Source organism: Protopterus annectens, chromosome 4.part1, assembly GCF_019279795.1.
Source record: "Protopterus annectens isolate FY-2018-M chromosome 4.part1, PAN1.0, whole genome shotgun sequence".
In the NCBI taxonomy this organism is placed as follows: Eukaryota; Metazoa; Chordata; order Ceratodontiformes; family Protopteridae; genus Protopterus; species Protopterus annectens.
In genome coordinates this window covers 991902995-991925028 of record NC_056734.1, presented here as the reverse complement: position 1 = coordinate 991925028, position 22034 = coordinate 991902995, and the positions used below count along the sequence as shown (strand labels likewise).

Sequence of the window (22034 nt, the reverse complement as noted above, 5' to 3'; positions counted from 1 at the left end):
ACCACTTGTGAGGCATGAGGATAGCTCTGCTGAACCTGTCCGCTATGATGTTGGATTTCCCAGGGATGTGCGTTGCTATTAGAAAACGTTGGGAGGAAATCTCCCATTGCCACAGTCTGAGTGCTTCTCGACACAAGGGGGTAAGACCTGGTCCCGCCTTGTTTGTTGATGTACCACACCACTGACATGCTGTCCGTTTGGATTGCAATGGTCCCGGAAGGAAGAGTCTTGAAGGGCTTGCAACGCGGACATTGATATGCAGATGGTACTCGCAAGGTTGCGAAGTGCCTTGGACTGTCCTGCCTAGATAATGCCCCCCCCCCCCTATCAGGGAGGTGTCCGTGGTCACTGTGTCTACCGGAGGGGGTTGTATGCAAGGTCTGCCCTGAATTACTAGTGGGGAGACCATCCACCAAGAAAGCTGCCTTTTGCATGCTTCTGTGATCAGGATCATGTGAGACATGGGTAGCTCCTGGAAAGACCACTGCGTGAAAAGAAGCCACTGAAGGATTCACATGTGGAAACGTACTAATAAGACAAGAAGAATGACAGCTGCCATGGAGCCTAGAGCTTGGAGGACATATCTGACTTGAATCCTTTTGCTCTGCATTAGAATTAACACTTGTTGACAAATAGTGGAAACTCTTTCCTGTGGTAATCTTGCAAACATTTCTTGTGTGTTTAATTCTGCTCCTATGTATGTGATAGACTGACAGGGCAACAAGGCAGATTATTCGAAATTTACTGTGATGTCTAGTTGAGTGCATGATGTGATTGTATAATCCCGTGCCTCTAAGAATTGATGCCTGGTGGTAGGAGCCAGTCACCTAGATAGGGAAACACCTGGAATCCTTGACGCCTCAGGTGAGCCGTGACTACTGCCATATGCTTAGTGAGCACCCTGGGGGCTGAGGTGAGACCAAAGGGCAGAGCTCCGAACTGGTAATGACTAGCCCCTACCCGGAAGCAAAGAAATCTCCTGGAGCGTCTGTCCATCTTGATATGGTAGTACACATCCTGAAGATCTATCGAGCACATCCAATTGTCCTGACCCAGAAAAGGGAAAATGGATTGCAGTGTCACCATCCAGAACTTCTCTTTTTGTACAGATTTGTTCAATCTGCTGAGATCCAGTACTGGGCTCAAGTCCCCTATCTTTTTTGGTACTAAAAAGAATCTTGAGTAAGTTCCGGATCCTAGTTGGTCTGCGGGGACTTCCTGAATGGCTCTTTTTTTCTAGCAGTCTTGAAACTTCTGTGACTGCTTGATCCCTTAGACTGGGTGGGACATCTGGGATGGGCTTTTTTGATTCTATGGGGGATTGACGGAAGGGAATTTTGTAACCTCCAGATATAATGGATAGTACCCATCTGTCTTGTATTTTGCCAGGCTTTTGGGTACAGCAAAAGTCTTCCCCCGACTGCCTCCAGAGGTGAGCAGTCGGGCAACCCTTCAGGGATGCTGGAAGGGCTTGGCAGAGAAGGTTTCTCTGTCACCCTGGTTTTGTGGTCCCCCCACAAGGGCGGCGTCTGTTAACGTTTCCCCCTCTGCCCCTGGGGGAAAAAAATCACCACGTGCGTCAGGCAAGGGTCCCTGGGATTTTCGGAACCACATATTTCCGCTCTTCTGACCCTTGGGATAAGGTCTGGAAGAGGTGGAAAAACAGACTCCCACTGCAGAGTCTCTTGCGTTCCTGCTCACACCTGGTCAACGTGTCTTTCACCTGAGGCCCAAAGAGAAAGGAGCCAAAGGGAGTATTGGTGAAGGACGCTCAAAAAAGTTTCGCAAACTGACATAGCCGCCTCCAAGCATGTCTCCCGAGAGCCACACCTGTCCCTGCGGCTCTGCTCGCTCCATCGGCTGCATAGGAAATCAGCCTCATGGAGGAGTTGACTATGGAATTAAGAGTCGCAAGCTTTGAAAATAATTTAGCTGGTACTCCCTCAGCTGTAGGATCTTGAAGGGCGTCTCCAAGCTCTTTCAGGAGATCCCTTTGAATACATGTAAAATGGCATGGATAGTTAAGGGACCTCATTGAAAAGGTCGCTGAAGCAAACATTCCCTTTCCATATCTGTCCATCATCTGAGACTCTGTTTGGAGGCTGAACAGATGAAGAGGTTTCTGCTAACTCTTTCTTGGTGGCTACTGCTACCACCATGGCATCAACGGGCACACCTTTGGAGAAGAATTGTTTGTCCTGGGGGGGGCTGTAATAAATTTGTTTGGCCTCCTCGGAGTAGGTACCACAGAATCTGGAGCTGACCAAGCCTTTCGAGCCACTACAGACATAAGTGGAGCAAACGGAGGAGATACCCAGAAGGTGGAAGGTCGGGAACTGAATGCGTCCAGATATACAGACTCGTCCTCAGTAGGGGCCAAGGAAGTCCAGTCCCTCCTCTGTCTAAGCATTTCAAGGATGTCCAAAAAGGAAACATCTTCAGAGGGGGACCTGGGGTACCCTTCCGATTCATCCATGTCTGTATCTGAAGTGACAGACTCAGAGGAGTCTATGTGCTTCCTTTGCACTTCTTCCAGGGAGGCTCTTCTGAGTGAACAGGGGAGGCTTCGGAAGAAGAGGGATCACCCAATGGGGTGTCCTGGGGCATAGGTTCCCTACGCTTGGGGTCTGGAGGAGGAGTAGAGGTTGGAACAGACTCCATGGAGGGAGGAGCCGATGGAGTTGGCAGTAGAGCTGTTTCGGGGGACAGCACACTCCGCAAGACCTCAAAGGTGTCCCAACCTCTAGGCAGAGAAAGCTCCAGCTCCAAAGAAACAGGAGTCCTTGTCCACGTCAAGGGTGACGGCTCGAGGCAGATGTTGGAGCAGAGCTCACCTGCACCGAAGCTCCAAGGGGGAGAACAGGGTCGGACAAGGGTCCAATGCCACTCCCCCCCCCCTCTGAGACGACGAGAGCGCCCCGGCACCCAGATCCCTCGATGGAAGGTACAATCGAGGTAATCGCAGCAGACTTCGGAACCTAAGGAGAGATGATTGGCGCCAACAGTTCTACTACCTGCGGATCCATGGTCTCAGACTCAGAGCTAAATGTAGCCTGAGGAGGAACGGAAAGAGAGGCGGTTGGAGCAGATACCTGTTGAGGTGGGCTGGACAGTAACTTTGCCAGCGCCTGTGGACTTAAGCAACCTACTTACTACTCTCTCCACATCATGATCCGATAATCTAGAGGATCGAGAGGAGTGGGAAGAATGATGGCTACGTTTACTCTGTAACAAAGGTGACTGAGGTGCCGAGTGGATAGACTCCAAGGACGGAGACCTCAGTCTCTTATGGCTCCGAGACAGCTCCGACATAGCAGATGGAGCCGATGGAAGAAGTTGCCTCGTCGGTGCCAGCCGGCACCGACATACTTGGTTGGTCAAGTAAAGGAGTCTGCTCCGAAGGTGGAGCCGACGGCTTGACAGACTCATGGGATTTCACTGGCTGAGTACTTTTAGCCGGAGAATCCTAAGGCTTCAATAATCCCCGAAGGATTAATTTGTTTTTGCACTCCTGCAGGACCCTTGGACTAAAAGCGTGACATATAGAACAGGAGTCCTGCAGGTAAACAGCGCCCAAACAATATACACAACTAGTGTGCCCATCTGTCAGACACATTTTCTGAAAGCATGAGTCACTTTTTGAAGCCAGATACCTTGGTATCTTTAGATATTTTCCTAACAACCACAACAATAAGAAAATGCTATACTACAAAACTAAGAAAGTCTTTTTTAATTTAAACGGCTGTCCTAAGGGGAGGGGGACAAAGTACAGTTTTGTACCTACCATAAATGTAGATGTTCGAGTGTACACTCTGCTGCAGTCATCACACTTGGGTTATCCTGTAGTCAGTCGGTCCCGCAGTCGGCCTGAATTCCAAAGTCTTGGTCCGGCGTCAGTTGCTGTCGCTTCTTCCCTAACGTCAGTGCGCCAGGGGTATATATGATGCATCCGATGCCATTTTCTTCAGTTATTCTTGCCCCAGATGTCAGGTGCCCCAAAAAAGGTGGTCAGTAAATAGTACCAATCTAAAAAGTTTAGCACAAACAAAACATCCCTCCAGCTATAAGGAAATACATCACAAAGGTAGTATCAGGTTTTAAGGTATTGTAAAGCTTTAGTTAGGTCAGAGGGGATAGAGGGAGGGTAACCTGGACTGCAGCAGGGTGTAAACTCGAACATCTACATTTATGGTAGGTACAAAACTGGACTATGTTCATCGTGTTACCCTGCTGCAGTCATCACACTTGGGTAGAATCCCAAAGCTAAAGGATGGGAGGTGGAGTCAAACAGGGTTAGAGGAGGCTAGAAGGCCCTGCAGAATTGCAGTGGCGAAGCCAGCTCTAGTCTTAAGAGTAAAGTGGTAAGTGGTAGTGTTTGGTGAAGGTGTGTACTGAACTCCAAGTTGCAGCTTCCAAAATATCCTTGGTTGGCACCCCCCTGAGGAAGGCTGTAGATGTAGCTGCTGCCCTGGTAGAGTGGGGCCTTATGGTAGCAGGAACTGGTTTTCCATGATGGGTGTAGCAAAAACGAATGCAATGTCCTATCCATTTGGAAATTGTCTGTTTTAATATAGCCTTCCCTTGTGAAGCTGCAGCATAGGATACAAAGAGCTGGTCAGATTTTCTGAAAACCTTAGTTTTATCCAAGTAGTAACGTAGTTGCCTGTGAATGTCCAAGGAGTGCAGGAGTCTTTCTCCTTTGTTCTGTGGATTTGGAAAGAAGGTGGGTAAGTGGATGGTTTGATTTAGAGCCACACTGGATACCACCTTAGGCATAAAGGAGGGATTAGTTCATAGAGAAACTCTGTCTTGATGGAAAATGAGGAAAGGCTCTACTGCCATTAGTGCCCGAAGCTCCGAGACTCTTCTGGCTGAAGTTATTGCTAGCAGCAGGGCAGTCTTCCATGATATAAACTTTTGGTCAGCAGAGAAAGGTGGGTCAAAAGGAGGTAGCGTAAATTTTTTCAGAACAAAGTTGAGGTCCCAGGTTGGTGTAGGTGCTCTCCTGGGGGGCCTAATGTTTTTGGCCCCTCTGAGAAACTGACTTAGAAGTGGATGTGAAAATAAGGGATGATCTGTGTTGTAGTGGGCTGAAACAGCTGAGGCGTGGATTTTAATAGACGAAAAAGAAAGTCCTTTGTGCAACATCTCAGTTAAATACTGTAGAATCTGAGGTATGTGAGGCTGAAGGGTATTCTGGCCTTTAGCTTGGTTCCAGGCGCAAAACCTTTTCCATTTGTCCGAGTAGGCCTTCCTGGTGCTGGGCCTCCTAGCTTCCAGAATAACATCCATAACTGCTTGAAGAGGAGGAGCTGGCTGGTTGCTTAGGTGATTTGCCATGCAGCCAAATTTAAGGTTTTGAGCTGGCTGTGTAGAATCTGATTGTCTTGCTGTGTGAGCAAATGAGCTATTTGTGGTAAAATCCAAGGTGGGCCCTGGGCCATATTCCTTAGTAGTGGGTACCAGTGCTGGCGTGGCCAGTCTGGGGCTACGAGTATCATTCTGGGCGTCTCCTTCCTGACTTTCAGCAGCACCTTTGTGAGAAGGGGCAATGGAGGGAAGGCATACACTGTCAGGTTTTTCCAACTGAATGAGAGTGCATCCACTTTCCAAGCTTGATGGTGAAGCGTCCTTGTACAAAATTTTTTTAGCTGATAGTTTTGGGGGCTGGCAAACAGGTCTATGTCTGGGGTGGCCCCATTTTTGAGTTATCATTGCAAATATTTGTGGATCCAGTTTCCACTCGTGGGGATCCATGATGTTTCTGCTGAGATCTTCTGCCAATTTGTTCTTTTTTCCTGGCAGGAATTGAGCTTGTAGCTGAACTTGGTAAGCCAGTGCTGTGTTCCACAAGGTCATTGCTTGCCTGCATAGAGGGTAGGAGTGTGTACCCTCTTGTTTATTTATGTATCACATTACTGTGGTGTTGTCCGTCCTTATTGTAAGCTGTCCTAGATGCAAGACGTTCTTGAAGGCTGTCAGGGCATTCTGTATAGCTAGCATTTCTTTTTGATTGATGTGCAGATTCCTTTGATCTGCAGTCCATATGCCTTGAATGCACTGTCCTGCCATGTGTGCCCCCCAGGCATAGTCTGATGCATCTGTTGTCATAGTTTGCCTGGCTGGGGGCAAGGTGAAAAGCTGACCCTTGTTGAGGTGACATGCCTGTTACCACCATAGAAACTCTTGTTGAAGGCAGGGAATGAGAGATATTGTGTCCAAGCTGTGGCTGTGTTGAGACCATACGCTTTTTAGGTACCACTAATTTCCTCATACGCAGCTTTGCAAATGGTATTAGTAGTATGCAAGATGCCATGAAGCCCAAGGCCTGCAGAATTTTTCTTGCAGGGAGTTGGGTCTTTGTTGCCATTGTTTTGAAATATTAAGTCAGTTGTAGTTGTTTGTCTGGCGTCAGATAAGCCATCTGGGCCATTGTATTCAAGCTGGCACCCAGGAATGTCATATTTTGAGAGGGTACTAGTTTTGATTTCTTTTCGTTTACTGTGTACCCTAGGCAACTTAGGAGGTGTTTTACAAAAAACAGATGTTGTAAGAGGATGTCCTTGCTTTCTGCTTGGATGAGGCAGTCGTCCAGGTATGGGTATATTCAAATTCCTCTGTCTGCAGTATGCAATTACTGGTGCCAGGCATTTTGTGAAAACCCTGGGCGCAGTGGATAAGCCAAAGGGCAGTGCAGAGAATTGGTAATGGGTTGAACCTGCAATGAAACGGAGGTATCTTCTGCAATTTTGCCTGATAGGGACATGCAGGTATGCCTCCTTGAGGTCCAACGTTACTAGCCATGCTTTCTTGCCCAACATGGAAAGAAGCTGCTGTAGTGTTAGTATCTTGAATTTGGGTACTTGTAAGAAGGTGTTTAGAATTGAAAGGTCCAGAATTGGTCTCCAAGCATTGTCCTTTCTGGGGACTAGAAAGAGTCTTGAGTAAAATCCTTGGCCTTGCTCCCATGTAGGTACCAGTTGAATGGCTCTCATGTCCATGAGAGCTGTAATTTGTTTTTGTGCCTCTGCCCATTGATTTTGTGGCAGGTTTGGCATTCCTCTTTTTGTTGGCAAGGTGTGGAAATGGAATCTGTATCCTTGTGAAATAATGTCTAGGACCCATTTGTCCTTTGTGACGATGCGCCAGTTGTCTGAAAAAAGTGCTAATTTTCCTCCCAAGGGAGCTGCCAAGAGAGTTTTGCTTGGCCATATGAGGTTTAAGTCATTGTGTTTGCCTTCTAGAAGTTTGGGGCCTGCCTTCTCCTCCCTTCTGTGTTGCAGTGCCCCATTGTCAAGGTTTGTAGTGGGTTTGTGGTTGTCCTCTGCCTCTTGGGCATCTGTATTTACCCCTCTGAGGTCTGTCAGTAGCTGGAAAGGACCAATTTTTTGTTTGCCAATTTCTGCTGAAGTGAGGGGGCTGAACCTGTAAGAAATCTTTGACCGTCTGCATAGATTTTGCCTTATCCTCCATTTTCTTTAAGAGTTCTTCTGCTTTAACTCCAAATAGGACATCCTGCTGTAAGGGAGCATCTAGTAGCGTTGCTTTAACATGATCAGGCAGAGTTTGTTCCTTTAACCAAGCATGCCTACATATAACAGACCCAGTAACAGCTGCTCTACAGGAAGCTTCCAAGGAATCAAATCCACATTGTAAAGTATGTTTGCACACCTGTTCAGCTGCATGCAACAGATCCTGCATTTCTTTCAATTCAGACTGCTGAGGGTGTGTGCTCATCTTTTGTTTTATTTGAGACATTAGAAAATGCTGGTATTTTAGCATGTGAAATTGACAATTTAGTGCTCTCATAGCTAGAGTGGCTGAGGTGTAAACCTTTTTCCCCCCACCTGTCTAGTGCACTGGAGTCCCTTTCAGAGGGTACAGGATTTTTTGCCATAGAAGCCTTAGCGCCTTTGGGGCCCTGGGAGATAGTCTCTGGGTCAGAAACAGAGCTTTTATAAAGGAATTTGTGGGAGTGAGGCACTCTACATGTGTCTGGTTTGGCTGGAGCAGGAGGCAGAGAATCTGGATTTAAACTAGATTCTAAGTAAACATCATCCACAATGTCTAAAACTGGGGGGATAGCAAGTGGTCTGTGCTGGGGGAGTAAAAGAAACTCTCTGAGCCTTTTCTTTGAGTCAGAGTAGTCCTGACCTTCCCAGTGAAAATGCTCTCTCATAGTGTGTAAAGTTTCCCCAAAGGAGTAGTCTTCAGGAGGAGAAGCTGAGGGAATGGAATCCTCAGCATCAGAATCTTCATAAGGGGGAAAGGAGTAATCTTGGTCCTCAGAGGAGCCTGAGGAAATAGACACTTGATCAGAGGAGGCATAATCTTCCTCTTGTCTAAGCCTTTTGTCGGGTGGGGGTTGGGAACCCCTGATTAAAGAGATCAAATCTTCAGCCATTTTAAGCATCTGTTTCTTAGGCATGGGGCCTTGAACTGGAGACTGAAGTGCAATCTTTTTTGGTTTAAGAGGAGTCTTAAGCTTAGGATACGTTTTTATGGTGAGCGTCGTCGGTCTGAAGACACCTTCAGAAACCGAAGGTGTTTCTGCAGCACCAGCTTCTCTTTCTGCAATGTCGGTAGGGCCTAAAGAAAATGGCTGCGTCGGCCTAGAACTCTCCGCCATAGAATCCGAAGTGGTCTCGGGTTCCAATTCTGCGGTAGCCAGGGGCTGCGTAGGCGCCTCACTGAAAACCGGTGAAGCAGAGACCGGCCCAGCCGAGGCCTCAGAGTCTGGCTTGGGTCTAGGCTGCCTGTCCTTATCTTTGCGTTTTTTGTGCACACCAGTAGTCGGTTGCTCCGACGGCATGGTGTAATTAAATTTTCAACCGTAGTGTCGTGCGAAATCAAAGCGTCATTTTATAGTTCGCTTATTGAACCTAGCACAAAAGCGACAACCAGTGACGTTGTGGTCTGGGCCTAGGCAAGGTATACAATAAGAATGAAAATCCTTATGAGGTATTTGCTTCCCACAAAAAATACAATTGTTAACTTTTTCTGACATCGGTCTGAGGCAAGAAAAGTTTCCCCAACAGGGTACTTAGCTTTATTGAAGACTTCGGATCTGAAATTAGACTTCGAAAATCTTAGGAGTCGGCCGACCGGCACTTGCGAACTGCTTCTGCTTCGGGCATCGTGCGTCAAGAAAGACTGAAGAAAATGGCGTCGGATGCATCATATATAGCCCTGGCACACTGACGTCAGGGAAGAAGCGACAGCAACTGACGCCGGACCAAGACTTTGGAATTCAGGCCGATTGCGGAACCGCCTGACGACAGGATAACCCAAGTGTGATGACTGCAGCAGGGTAACACGATGAACATCTCTAATTTAAATGAGTTCAGGGGAAACAGGCGGCCTGCGAGTTGTGGAGCGACAGTCAACAAAGCTACAACACACGAGAAAGCGATAAAGTAATATATCTGGACAAAAACTTGACAAATTTTTAAGAATAAACAACAGTTATAATAGAAAGAAACTATACTAAGCCTGAGCCAGTAACGAAGCAACCTCTGGTTAGACCACAGCTGAAGATATAAAAATGGAATTCTCCACGCCAGGAAATAAATCACTTGCAGCTTCACAGTAGTGCCCTTTATAAAACCAAAAGTTGTGACTGAGATGTAGTAGTCAAAGTAGGAAACAATTCACTTGCAGTTTCACTCCAGCTGCCCTTTATTAAACAAAAGTAAGCGCTTTTGCGATCTAAACCAACTGATCGCTTCTTCAGACTCATAAAAAACAATTAAAACAATGATATTTAAAATATGTTTCAACCAATGAAAACACATATAGAACTATGACATAGACTAACTTAAGTTACATACATCAGTATATCAATTTGCCTTGTATTCTGCATAAAATAAAATATGCATATAACAAACACATTTATGTAGTAATCCATATTATTCGGTGTTTTAGTGATCTAGATTTTAAAAAAGGTTTCAAGAAAACAGCGTTGTTCAATCCAGGAGACCTATCTGCCTGAAGTAATAAAATCCATCTTTGTTCTGCTTCCTCTACCTTATTCCTTATATCACCTCCCCTCTTGCTTTTGTTATTTCTAAAACCATGAAATGAAAAATATGCTTCCTATCTTCTTCCACATGTTTTGCTAAAGCACTTGTGTGTTTTTTATTTTTTATGTCTCAGAGGTGTTCAAGGATATGTTCCTTTAGACACCTATTGGTTTTACCTATATAAAAGGCATGACATACAGTGCAGAAGCTGAAATAAACCAAGTTTTGTGTTCTACAATCAGCATAAAAATCTATATCAATTATAAATCTTAGTATGGAATGTTTATATGTAGATTTATTATATAGATAATCACATGCTGTACAATTTCTGCAAGGAAAAGTCCCCTGCCTATCTGATTGTATCATTCCTTCATTGTTTCTAAATCTGTAACAGACGTGCCTTTTTAAAGATCTCTTGTTTCTAAAAGAAAAGCTGGGTCTATCTTCTAGCAATTCTCTCAGATCAGGATCTGATAATAAAATATTCCAATTCTTCTCGAAAATATTGCAGAACCTTCTGATGTCACTCGAATAAGTTATGGGGAATCTAACTTTAGAATCATGGCCTTCCTTGCTTTTGACTTCTTCTATAGTATTTGAAAAGAACGGTTTGCATCTCCCATCCCTATTTTCAATAGTATATTTAGAGCTTTCATTTATGTCTTTATTACTGTAGCCTCTATTTAAAAAGTCTTTCTCTAGTATAGTCATTGTCTCCACAAAGCCTTCGTCTGTATTATGTAAGTGGCTCTTACATAATACAGACGAATGCTTTGTGGAGACAATGACTATACTAGAGAAAGACCTTTTAAATAGAGGCTACAGTAATAAAGACATAAATGAAAGCTCTAAATATACTATTGAAAATAGGGATGGGAGATGCAAACCGTTCTTTTCAAATACTATAGAAGTCAAAAGCAAGGAAGGCCATGATTCTAAAGTTAGATTCCCCATAACTTATTCGAGTGACATCAGAAGGTTCTGCAATATTTTCGAGAAGAATTGGAATATTTTATTATCAGATCCTGATCTGAGAGAATTGCTAGAAGATAGACCCAGCTTTTCTTTTAGAAACAAGAGATCTTTAAAAAGGCACGTCTGTTACAGATTTAGAAACAATGAAGGAATGATACAATCAGATAGGCAGGGGACTTTTCCTTGCAGAAATTGTACATCACGTGATTATCTATATAATAAATCTACATATAAACATTCCATACTAAGATTTATAATTGATATAGATTTTTATGCTGATTGTAGAACACAAAACTTGGTTTATTTCAGCTTCTGCACTGTATGTCATGCCTTTTATATAGGTAAAACCAATAGGTGTCTAAAGGAACATATCCTTGAACACCTCTGAGACATAAAAAATAAAAAAGACACAAGTGCTTTAGCAAAACATGTGGAAGATGATAGGAAGCATATTTTTAATTTCATGGTTTTAGAAATAACAAAAGCAAGAGGGGAGGTGATATAAGGAATAAGGCAGAGGAAGCAGAACAAAGATGGATTTTATTACTTCAGGCAGACAGGTCTCCTGGATTGAACAACGCTGTTTCCTTGAAACCTTTTTTAAAATCTAGACCACTAAAACACCGAATAATATGGATTACTACATAAATGTGTTTGTTATATGCATATTTTATTTTATGCAGAATACAAGGCAAATTGATATACTGATGGATGTAACTTTAGTCTATGTCATAGTTCTATATGTGTTTTCATTGGTTGAAACATATTTTAAATATCATTGTTTTAATTGTTTTTTATGAGTCTGAAGAAGCGATCAGTTGATTTAGATTGCAAAAGAGCTTACTTTTGTTTAATAAAGGGCAGCTGGAGTGAAACTGCAAGTGAATTGTTTCCTACTTTGACTACTACATCTCAGTCGCAACTTTTGGTTTTATAAAGGGCACTACTGTGAAGCTGCAAGTGATTTATTTCCTGGCGTGGAGAATTCCATTTTTATATCTTCAGCTGTGGTCTAACTATTGGTTTTTTCATTTTTCCGCTTGAGGTGTATACCAGGCGTTTACCCAGTTTTTGTATTCTTTCACTTTAACGAAGCAACCTCGCAGCTGAAATGGCAAACGAGATCTGGGTAGCTGATGCTGGGCATTCTGGGATAAGGGGTAGCCTCGAGCCAGTAAACAGCTCTCGAGCTATAGAAGATGGCAGAGTCGGAGCAGAGGATCGGCTCCGAACCAAAACAGCAAGAACAAAGGCGAGATGGACAACTTAACATGTATAGTTCCGGTGTTGAACAAAGCACAACAGCGACAGCGAGGGACGTCGTGGTCTGAGCCTAAACAAGTGATGCAGTAAGAATGAAACTCTTTGTGTGGTATTTGCTTTCCACAGACGAGACAACTGTTAACTTTTTTCTGACATTGGTTAGAGGAAGAAAAAAGGGCCCCCAACAGGGTACTTACCTTTAGAAGACTTCAATTTGGAAATGAAAACTCAGGTAGCGGCCGACTGGCACTCATGCGAACTGCTTCTGCTTCGGGCGCCTCGGCAAGAATGACTGATGTAATGGCGTCAGCTGCCTGATTTTATACCACTGGCGACCTGACGTCAGTCCTGGAGCAACAGCAAACGACGCAGAAATACTAAGCCTCTGTTGTCCAGGCCGACTGAGGGCTACCCCTGGCAGGATAACCCAAGTGTGATGACTGCAACAGTGAAACGAAGAACATCGGTAGTCACTTTCATATAAAATCTCCTCCTGAAAGACAGCCATTATACAACTATACCTCTGATTACTTACTCTAAAGTATAATGGCTACAGTAATGTCTCAGCTCCTCGCTGGCAGCCTAAACAGACAACATTCCAGCAGTGACCATCCACATGCAGTTTGCGTTCACAAAGCCTGCACCTACTCCCACCCCCAGGAAGCCATCTGTGCATTCCTCTGTTTGATCACGATTTAAGTGAATGGAAATCTCCAGAGGAATATATTTTTTGGTATAAAAATTAAAGTGATCACCACCCCTAACAGTGCTCTAAATTAGGACTCCCTCCCAGTGTGACCCTTACCCCAGTTATGGGGAACTACTCTAAAACAGACCAAATCTTTTTTTCGGTCTTTATAACAAAACTAGTGTCTTCTCACCTTTTCAAATGAGGCAAAACAAAGTATACTGGTTTACAAAACTAGACCTAGTGCTGCAACAACACACACACATTCCCCTAAGCAAGCAAGCAGGCTATGTACATAACAAAACTAGAGAATACAAAATTCTTACTTTTCACAACTATGTATTTCAGTTGTATGCACTCACCTTTTTGAATCCAGGGATCTTGTCAATGTCACAGTTTGCCATCTTGCACCCTCTGCTGGCCCCTGATTCTGTAACTGCCTCTGGAACACTGGGCGAAACCTCTGCAGATTCTGGTATATTTATATAAAAAAACATACATTAACATAATTTAAAAAAAAGCAGAACGAGAACCTTCTGTTCTTAACACACTTGGAGCTTGGGTGAAATCATAGCTCTAATGAAGCCAGTGCAGGGGCTAGTAATCGAAAATATAGTTTAGAAAATGGAGGAACGCCTGTTTTTCTCCAATACTGCTACAATTCTTATCTTGTGTGCTTATAGTTCTCCCTTTCCATCACATACAGGACAGACACACAAATATACCTTCTGATTTAACGATGACCTGTTTAGGTTCCTTGCAACTCCTGATCGCTTGGCAGCCAAGCCTGTAATGACTCCACGAACACGTCGCCTCACTGTGGTCTTTATCCCCATGAGGCCCAGCCTTCTTTTAACTCCACCTACAAAAAGACAAGGAAGGGTCTACATTTAACAGAGATGCACCTTAAAACAACAAGCACAACACATATAACGCTATGGTGCTAAGCATTCCAAGTGAGAGAGTACTGCCTAGGAAAGTTAGTTATGCCCCAACTCACCATAACAGCAGACACATGGAAAAGGGTCACTGCTGCAAAATTCACAAAAAGGAGTTTACTGAAGTGATCGTTTGTCAGATCTTTCAGCAGTCAAGATATACATTACACAGTTCTTTCACAAACTAAAATAGGTCTAAGACAGCATTCTGCCTAACAAGTAAAGCAATTCACAACCAAGATTTGTTGGTGTTTGTTAACCTTAAAAGGCAGCCTGGGCAGAGAATTAAAAATAGCCCTTGTGACAAGAAATGGCAGAATCAAATGGGCAATACAAAATACCAAGTATACCAAAAATATCAACTAATATTCAAGTACTTCCACAATATTTTAAATTACATAAATACAACCTTCTACCCAAAAGTCTCAAAACAATAAATAATGCTAAGAGCTACAATAAGAAGTACAACTACTAGACAGTACAAACACAACAGGGAGGCAGGTAATCATGCAACATGGATTACACTGTTATGAGTTATCACACCACTATCGCATGTGCTTAAAAACAAAACAGGTTCAAGTTGCCATGATGTAGTACATTTCACAATATTCCATGAGAGTACACGTCCACTTAGTACTTAAAGAATATGGGGATGAATGACCATTTGGGAACCTCACATTTACCTTGGAGAGAAAGACCTCTAAAGGCTGCATAGCCACTGCAAAACTGAGTGACTTATTTTTATTTACACTTTGTTGACTGGGTTAAATCCACTAGGTTAATGGACTCTTCAGGGAAGGTCAGAGTTGGTATTTATACTGACTAGGGGAAAATTGGCCACAACACTAGGGAACTTTTTCTACTCCACACAGATGACAGATGGTGCCAAAACGTTGCTGACAGTTTTCACAGAGATGGAAGCAATGAAGCTGTTAAAGTTAATGCAAAGGATTCTGTAGTGGAAGAAAAAGATGTTTCTGTAGAGAATGGTTCATAGGTTGGTACTAGGCTAATCGGCCCTAGGGCCTATACAAGCCTAGCCATAACAATTCCCTGGCTATTTCTTCACACACTATTTACTTCCCTGGACCCCTGGTAGCACAGAAGTTACGACTGTGGCTTCAGGAGCCACAGTCAACACTAGTACTAAATGACAATGATGCAGGCCAGGAGAAGGTGAGGCAATGCAGTGATTTGAGACGGTTAACAGGTTGAGAGGAGAATAATGGAGCTGAAACTGCAGATAAGAATGGTAAAGATGAAGAGGAAGTATATCCAGCTGGTGCAGCAGCTGGCTTTTAAGATTTATTCTTCATGAAGGCTGCAAGCAGTGTACAAAAAACACACACAGAAGAATAGAAGGTAGTTTGGCAGTTAAAAAGGCTGACACATGCAGCAATAGCTGCAGTAAACAGCAGCAGGTACAAAGGAGAAAATACTCTGCAAGATTATGTTGAACAGGGGGGCCAGCAATTAGGAGAAAAAGAGGATTAAAAGTTAAACTAAAACGGAGAACAATCCATTGACAGCTACTGTAAATCCTAATGATGAAATAATGTCAAAAATAAAGCGACTAGACATTACAGCAACAACAAATTTAGGGACTAAATCATCTGTGAAGAGTTCTGAAACTTTTCTAATACAGTAATGGTGAATGGCAAAAAGGAGAACAACATTTTTTTATAGGGATAGGTCCCATCTTGTACAGAACCAAACAAACAGTGTGGACAATGGAGAGCAAGGCCATTTGAGGAAAGTTTGTAAGCCATATGAAGGAAGTGGTTGTGTTTGGTTTTGAGTGTCATTTAATAAAATAAATGAAAGGGGACAGTGAAAGAAGTGAAATGGAACATACAAAAGTAGAAAGTGTAAGGTGAAGAACTGTTAGATAAAGCAAAAGAACTGGAGCATAGTGAAAATGGGGTTGAGGGAAAATAATGCAAAACACAGCTATAGTAAAAAGGAAATTTTAATGCAGAAAAAGATACAAGAACAGGAGAGAGAAAAGGCGGGCTTGATGGGAAATATGATGTACTAACTAAGGAAGATGGGGAATTAGTGGAGAGCCAACATTTCAGGTGAAGGGGACAGAGTAAGGAAAGAAAAAAACTACAACAGCAGACACGATAATTTTCTTTTTTTACATTTTTTTTTAATATTAATGTGACATTGTTAAATACAAAATTGCATAAATAAGGACGTATGAAGACTGGCATTGTTTGATAGAGATAAAAATGATGTAGATGCAATTTGCTTGCAAAATATAAGCTATGTAGAGATAAGCAAGAGAAGTTTGAATTGATGTGGGAAAACAGTAGTGTGGACAACAGGGAAGGATGCATGCTCTGGGACTGCAGTACTGGTAAAAAATGAAGATGTGAAGGAGTGTTGTCAGGGTGTTGCTGACAAATGAAACCAGTGAGATTGCTAGATTTATACACAAATGTTAGATAAGAATAAAGGTGTTTGAAGAGAAAAAATGTAATGACATATTACATTAGTTGACCAATTAAAAAAAGCAAATTAAAATATTAAAATGAAAGTAATAAAAAATGACAGGTTAAGGTTAGGAAAAGAGAACTTGCACATAACAGCAAATCTAAGGTTAGAGATAGATTAAACATGTTCATAAGATATAAATGCAAAAAGGGAAACTGGCAAGGGTTAAAATGGCCCACAAGGGCAGCCATGCTAGTACTTGCCTGTGAACCTATGACAAACTACAGGAGGAAGTTGAGCATTTTTTTCTGATCAGAGTAGTATGAGGAATTCTAGAGGGGAAGGAATGGATGAAAAGGGATAAAGTTACCAGGAAAAGGTTAAATACAGAACATTTGCAAAACAGAGAATTATGGAAGGAGCATTTAACAATGAAAACATTGATGGTTCATGTATAAAGAAAAATATTTAAAAAAGTATATTCACACAAAGAAGATTAAGAATAAATGAGAGAGAGAGAGGGAAAACTGTCTAGGGAAGTAAATATTGTGGGAAGAAATATCCAGGGAATTGTTATGGCTAGGCTTGCATAGGCCCCTAAGGCCGACAGCCTAGTACAAACCTATGAACTGTGGAAAAAAACTGGAAGTGGGAAGTAGAAATTATGAAGGACTAAATTATAAAAATTCGAGAAAAAACAATAACTGATCACACTTATCTTCTAAGTATAGAAAATAATCAACTTTTAGGTAAAGAGAAAAGTAAGAGGAAAATGGAAGGAGAGAGAGATTGAGAATTAACATGTAAGTAGGAGATTATAAGTATTGTGGAGGAATATGTAAGACATATGTACGACAACAAATAGAGTGAAAAAAGGAATAAGGAAAGTAAAAGAAACAAAAATTCAAGAAAGGAATTTAAAGTGATAAATGAAAAAGACTCTGCACCTGGACCAGATTTCCTCTGTTAGGTATTTTTATACAGGAAATGACAACGGCAAAGGATTTTTGCAAGTAATAAATGCATGAAAGAATGAAGGGATGAGTAAAAAATGAAGAAACCTGAAAAGATATCAATGTTTATACGAGTACTGAGGGAAAAAAAAAAAAATGAAAGCCAATAACACTGGGGGATACAGATCATAAAAATGGAAGTTGCGTACTTATACTACTCTAGAGTCTTTTCATCCAATATTACTGCAGGGGTACTGCGCCAGTCTTTAGAGCGCTAGCTAATGGCCAAATCAAATCTAGTGTCCAAGCTCCTCCAAACTTTCACAAAATACAAGTCAGCCACCCATCAGATTAAGTTTGCTGCCTACATGACATCTCAAAAGCATCCGATAGACTATCAGAAACTACTCAAGCTAAACTCAAACTTTCCCAACCTGCTCTTCTCCTGGTTTCTTAGCTATTTATCTGACTGCCATCCAGCAGTCAAGTGGCATAATTAACACTTCCCTTTTACCTGTCTCCAGTGCAGCTCAAAGATCCATACTCTCACCACAGCTTTTTCACCAATATACTCTCTTCAACCACTAAACATGCAACCATTGTTCAATACGCAGATGACTCCTCCCTTACTTGTTCAGCTCCCTCCATAACAGCACTCCTACAATCAACCAAATAAAAAAAACTTTCACTGACAACGAAAATTACCTGACTCCCAACTTGTTCTCAATCCTAATGAAACTAAGCTCATGCTATTCACTAGTAACCAAAACACACAATCACCCTCCACCCTTTAATATCTACTCCTCCAATAAAACTACAATAGAACCAGTTCAACATACCAAACTCCTCGGGGTGACCATCGACAGCAACCTTATATTCAACAAGTGCATAGCCATAACTATCAAGAAGGTACACTCCAAGCTTGGCTCACTCTATAGAGCCAAGCCCTTAACTGACTCCACCAGAACTGCCATATCCAAACTTCAATTTCCACCCTGCAGTCTGCTTCACCATTATTCCAATTCTTGGTTTTGTTTTCTAACTTCAACATATCTGCTTAAATACTTCATCCTTAATTTTCAGTGTCTACTTTTTAGTCTCCCCTCAAGTGTTTGGCAGTGCTCTGTACAAACTCAGATACCTAGTGACATTTTTCCTGAAAAAGCACAAGTGGAATTTCTCCAATACCTAGCTGCACATAGGACAACTAGTTTTCAGTGACAAGTTCTGTCCACATAGTAGCAAACCGCATACTCCTGACAATGATTTAGATTCTCACTCCAACAGTCTAATAATCAATAAAAAGGGTCTGTTGCCATGGATATGAACTTTCCTACCGTCTTCATTTACCGGTTTGGTGGATATGGGCATCCTGAGGCAATGGAGAAATTACCTCATGTTTAGAGACAACCAGTTAATTCTCAAACAACCTGATATGGTATGTGAGAGATTTATTTACTCAACATCACTGGAGGCAAAGCTCTCACATAAAAGTACATCTAATGTCAATAAGGTTGTCAGTAGTACACATGCTGCACCAATCATGCACAATTCAAAGCAGACAAATAGACCCAGATACACTGAGGCACTTGCATGTAACCCTTCCTAAACCACAAAGACCTCCTAGACAAAGTATACATAAGAAATACCCTCAGCATCCCCGAATGCACTTTCAAAACACTCACATTAACACAGAGCTACATCTCATGGAGCCTCTACTTCTAAGCCCATAAGGCAAGTCACCACACAATCCAGCATTCGTCATTGGAGACTCCATCGTAAGACACACTGAAAGTTATGGTCAGTTGCTTATCAGGGGCTAGTATCCGCCACATTACTCATTCACTCAGGTCACTGGACCACAATTACAAATAAGACTCGGTCATAAGTCCATGTGGGAGTAAATGACCCGAGACGTACCTCCCTAGACTATATGAAGAGAGACATCATAGAGCTCACAGAATACCTGTCTCAGGCTTGTATGAGCCTAGCATTGAAAAGCATTTTACCTTCTCCAAGGACGATGTCAGAATACGAACAAAAGATGACAGACTTCAATAATTGGCTTAGTTTCTGGTGTCATTCTAAGGGGGTGCAATATTTGGCAGCATAGAAAGATATGGTCAAGTCAGGCTGCTTTGCCAGGGATGGTCTGCACCTCTCCCCTCTAAGCTTTTAAATATTAGCTAAAACATCTTCCCCCTAGTGCCTCTTTTAGGCAATGCCAAACTGAAAGCATTTGACATAGTACATCAAAACCAAGAAAATTTAAAGCTGTTAATGCTCAATGCTAGGAGTCCAAACAAAAACTCCACTCCCTGGAAGCTCTCTTAACCCTAGAGAGAATGCTGTCTGTGCAGCCGCTGAGAGCACACCAACAGTGCAAGGTTATAACGCCTTCCACACATTTAGGCCAGGTACTTTATAGGTAGGTACTAAAGGTGGAAGGGTCTCTATTTACATCAAAAATAAACAAACTTCAAGGCTGGTCAAACAGGACAATGCACTTGAGATGCTCCATGTTCAAATCACCATAGGTAAAGTCCAATACCACTTCCTTACAAACTATAGGTCCCCTTCTATGACCCAAGAAAGCAATACCATGTATTTAAACTTATAAGAAACACTAACCATCCAACCCAACACCACATTCATGGGTGACTTTAATTACCCCACTATTAACTGGGAATCCGATATGACAGCAAATGTACATTCACTGAGATTAATGGAATTTGTAAACACAAACTCCCTAGACCAGATGGTCAATACACCAACCAGGGGTGCAACCATACTAGATCTGGTCCTTACTAACATGGGAGACTGCTGCACATCCCCTACTGTAATGCCTTCCCTGGTAAGGTCAAACCACAAAATGGTCTCCTTTGAGGCAAAAATAAAACCTGGACCCCCAGCTAAACCTGGAATATTCAAAAACTGTTCTTAAAGCTAATCTGCTACTAAGTGAGAACCTGGCAAAATATCAAACCCACATAAACCCTGAGAACACTTCTGCCTATGCAGAACTGTTCCGAGACACCATGTACAAGCATGTTAATAGCTGCACAGAGGCATTTGTACCCACCAGAAGTACAGAACTAACAAAAACAAGCCACCCTGGTGGAATCACAAAATCAATCGGATGTATAACAGGAGAAAAAACATCATGGCAAAAATAAGGAGGTGCAGCACCCAAGCAGGATAAAAGCACTCTCAACCCAAAACTACTTGGAGGACAAATAAAGTCTACCAAAGCCAAATTTGAGGTAAATTATGACCTCCCAGGCCAAGGACAACCACAAAGCATTCTTTAGCTATGTCCGTAACCTCAAAGGCAATACACAATTGTGTGCAGAGCTCATTATAAATGGAGCCACCTATACTGATCCATAAGATATAGCAAACATCTTGGCTGATAAATTCACCTCCAACATTACTCCTCTCTCCATTTCAACCTTCCCTAAGGAAATATCAAATATAACTCCCCCTACTATCACTGGGGACAAGTCCTTAATGCTCTCTCTAAGACCAAGAACACAGCATCAATGGGCCCAGACAATAACCCAGGATGCCTTCTAAATAGCATAAAAAATGACCTATCAAAGACTATGGAATTACTATTTAACTGTAGCGTTCAAACAGGATTCGTGCCTCATGAATGGAGAAAGGCAACAGTCATTCCTCTGCAAAAAAGGTAGGCCATCTATAGACCCTGGGACCCACAAGTCTCACTAATCTTACATGTAAAGCCATGGAAAGAATAATCAAGAAGATGATCGATAGAGTAAACCTCCAGGCACTGGACCCAACCCAGTTTGGTTTCATCAAGGGCAGATCATGCCTACTCAACCTGGTAGACTTCTTTGAGGTGGTCACCAAAGCAATGGATGAGGGTAGAATCATTCACACTGCCTACAGTGACCTGGCCAAGGCATTTGACAATACCCCACTCAGGCATAGTTGACAAACTCAAGAGGTTGGGTACAAACCCGTAATGTCACTCAGTGGATAGCCAACTGGCTTACAGACAGGACCCAGTAAGTTAGAATTGGTGAGTTCACCTCTACAAAGAAGCCAGTCACAAGTGGACTCCCACAGGTATCAGTCCTTGGACAGCTCCTTTTTGGCATTTATTTATCAGAAGTCGAGGCCAATGTCAGTGGTGTCTGGCTGACAATTTGCAAAGGATTGAAAATTAGGAGCCGTCACTGAATCTCACACTGACAAATGTTCTCCAAGAGGAGCTGACACAGACAAAGAACTGGTCCACAGCCATGGACTAAAACTAAATGCATAACAGCATCCTTTGGGAAGCCATCCATCCCTGGTACCTATCATATGGATAACACACCCCATAGAGTTCATTTTAAAATACCAAAATGAAATGTTTGGAATGTCTGTACAGGGCACTAGTCTTATTCTTGTTGGCATTATCATGTGTGTTCATAAATAAAAGTGTTCTGAAAGCTCGCTCAGTTTTGCCAACATTGAATATGGGATATCCTGTGCACAACTCCAGGCAACTACCCTTTGAGTGGTACAATTACAACATGGAAGGTCATCTTTGCTTACATTACATTTCCTAGCATGATAACTTAAGTTCCTAGTAACGTATGCGCACTGGTTGCACCATCTGCATTTAATAGTGCCCTTAGAAAGGGCAGCATGTTTATTTTTCATCAATTTCTTAAAATTCGGGGCAGTTTTTTAAATAAATACTGGTTCAGGCCCCACTAATAAATACAATTCTGGGTTTTAA

At 42.4% G+C, this 22034-nt stretch overlaps 1 protein-coding gene across 1 annotated transcript in view; it reads right to left on the bottom strand.

Annotated features, from left to right (window-relative positions):
• The window catches only part of FYTTD1 (forty-two-three domain containing 1), a gene marked incomplete in the record, with an annotated part of 977528 nt that overhangs the window by 659625 nt on the left and 295869 nt on the right, over window positions 1-22034 (bottom strand). Inside the window, 2 exon segments of the mRNA XM_044070693.1 lie at window positions 13311-13420; window positions 13674-13810. Of these exon segments, the coding sequence (XP_043926628.1) occupies window positions 13311-13420; window positions 13674-13810 (247 nt within the window).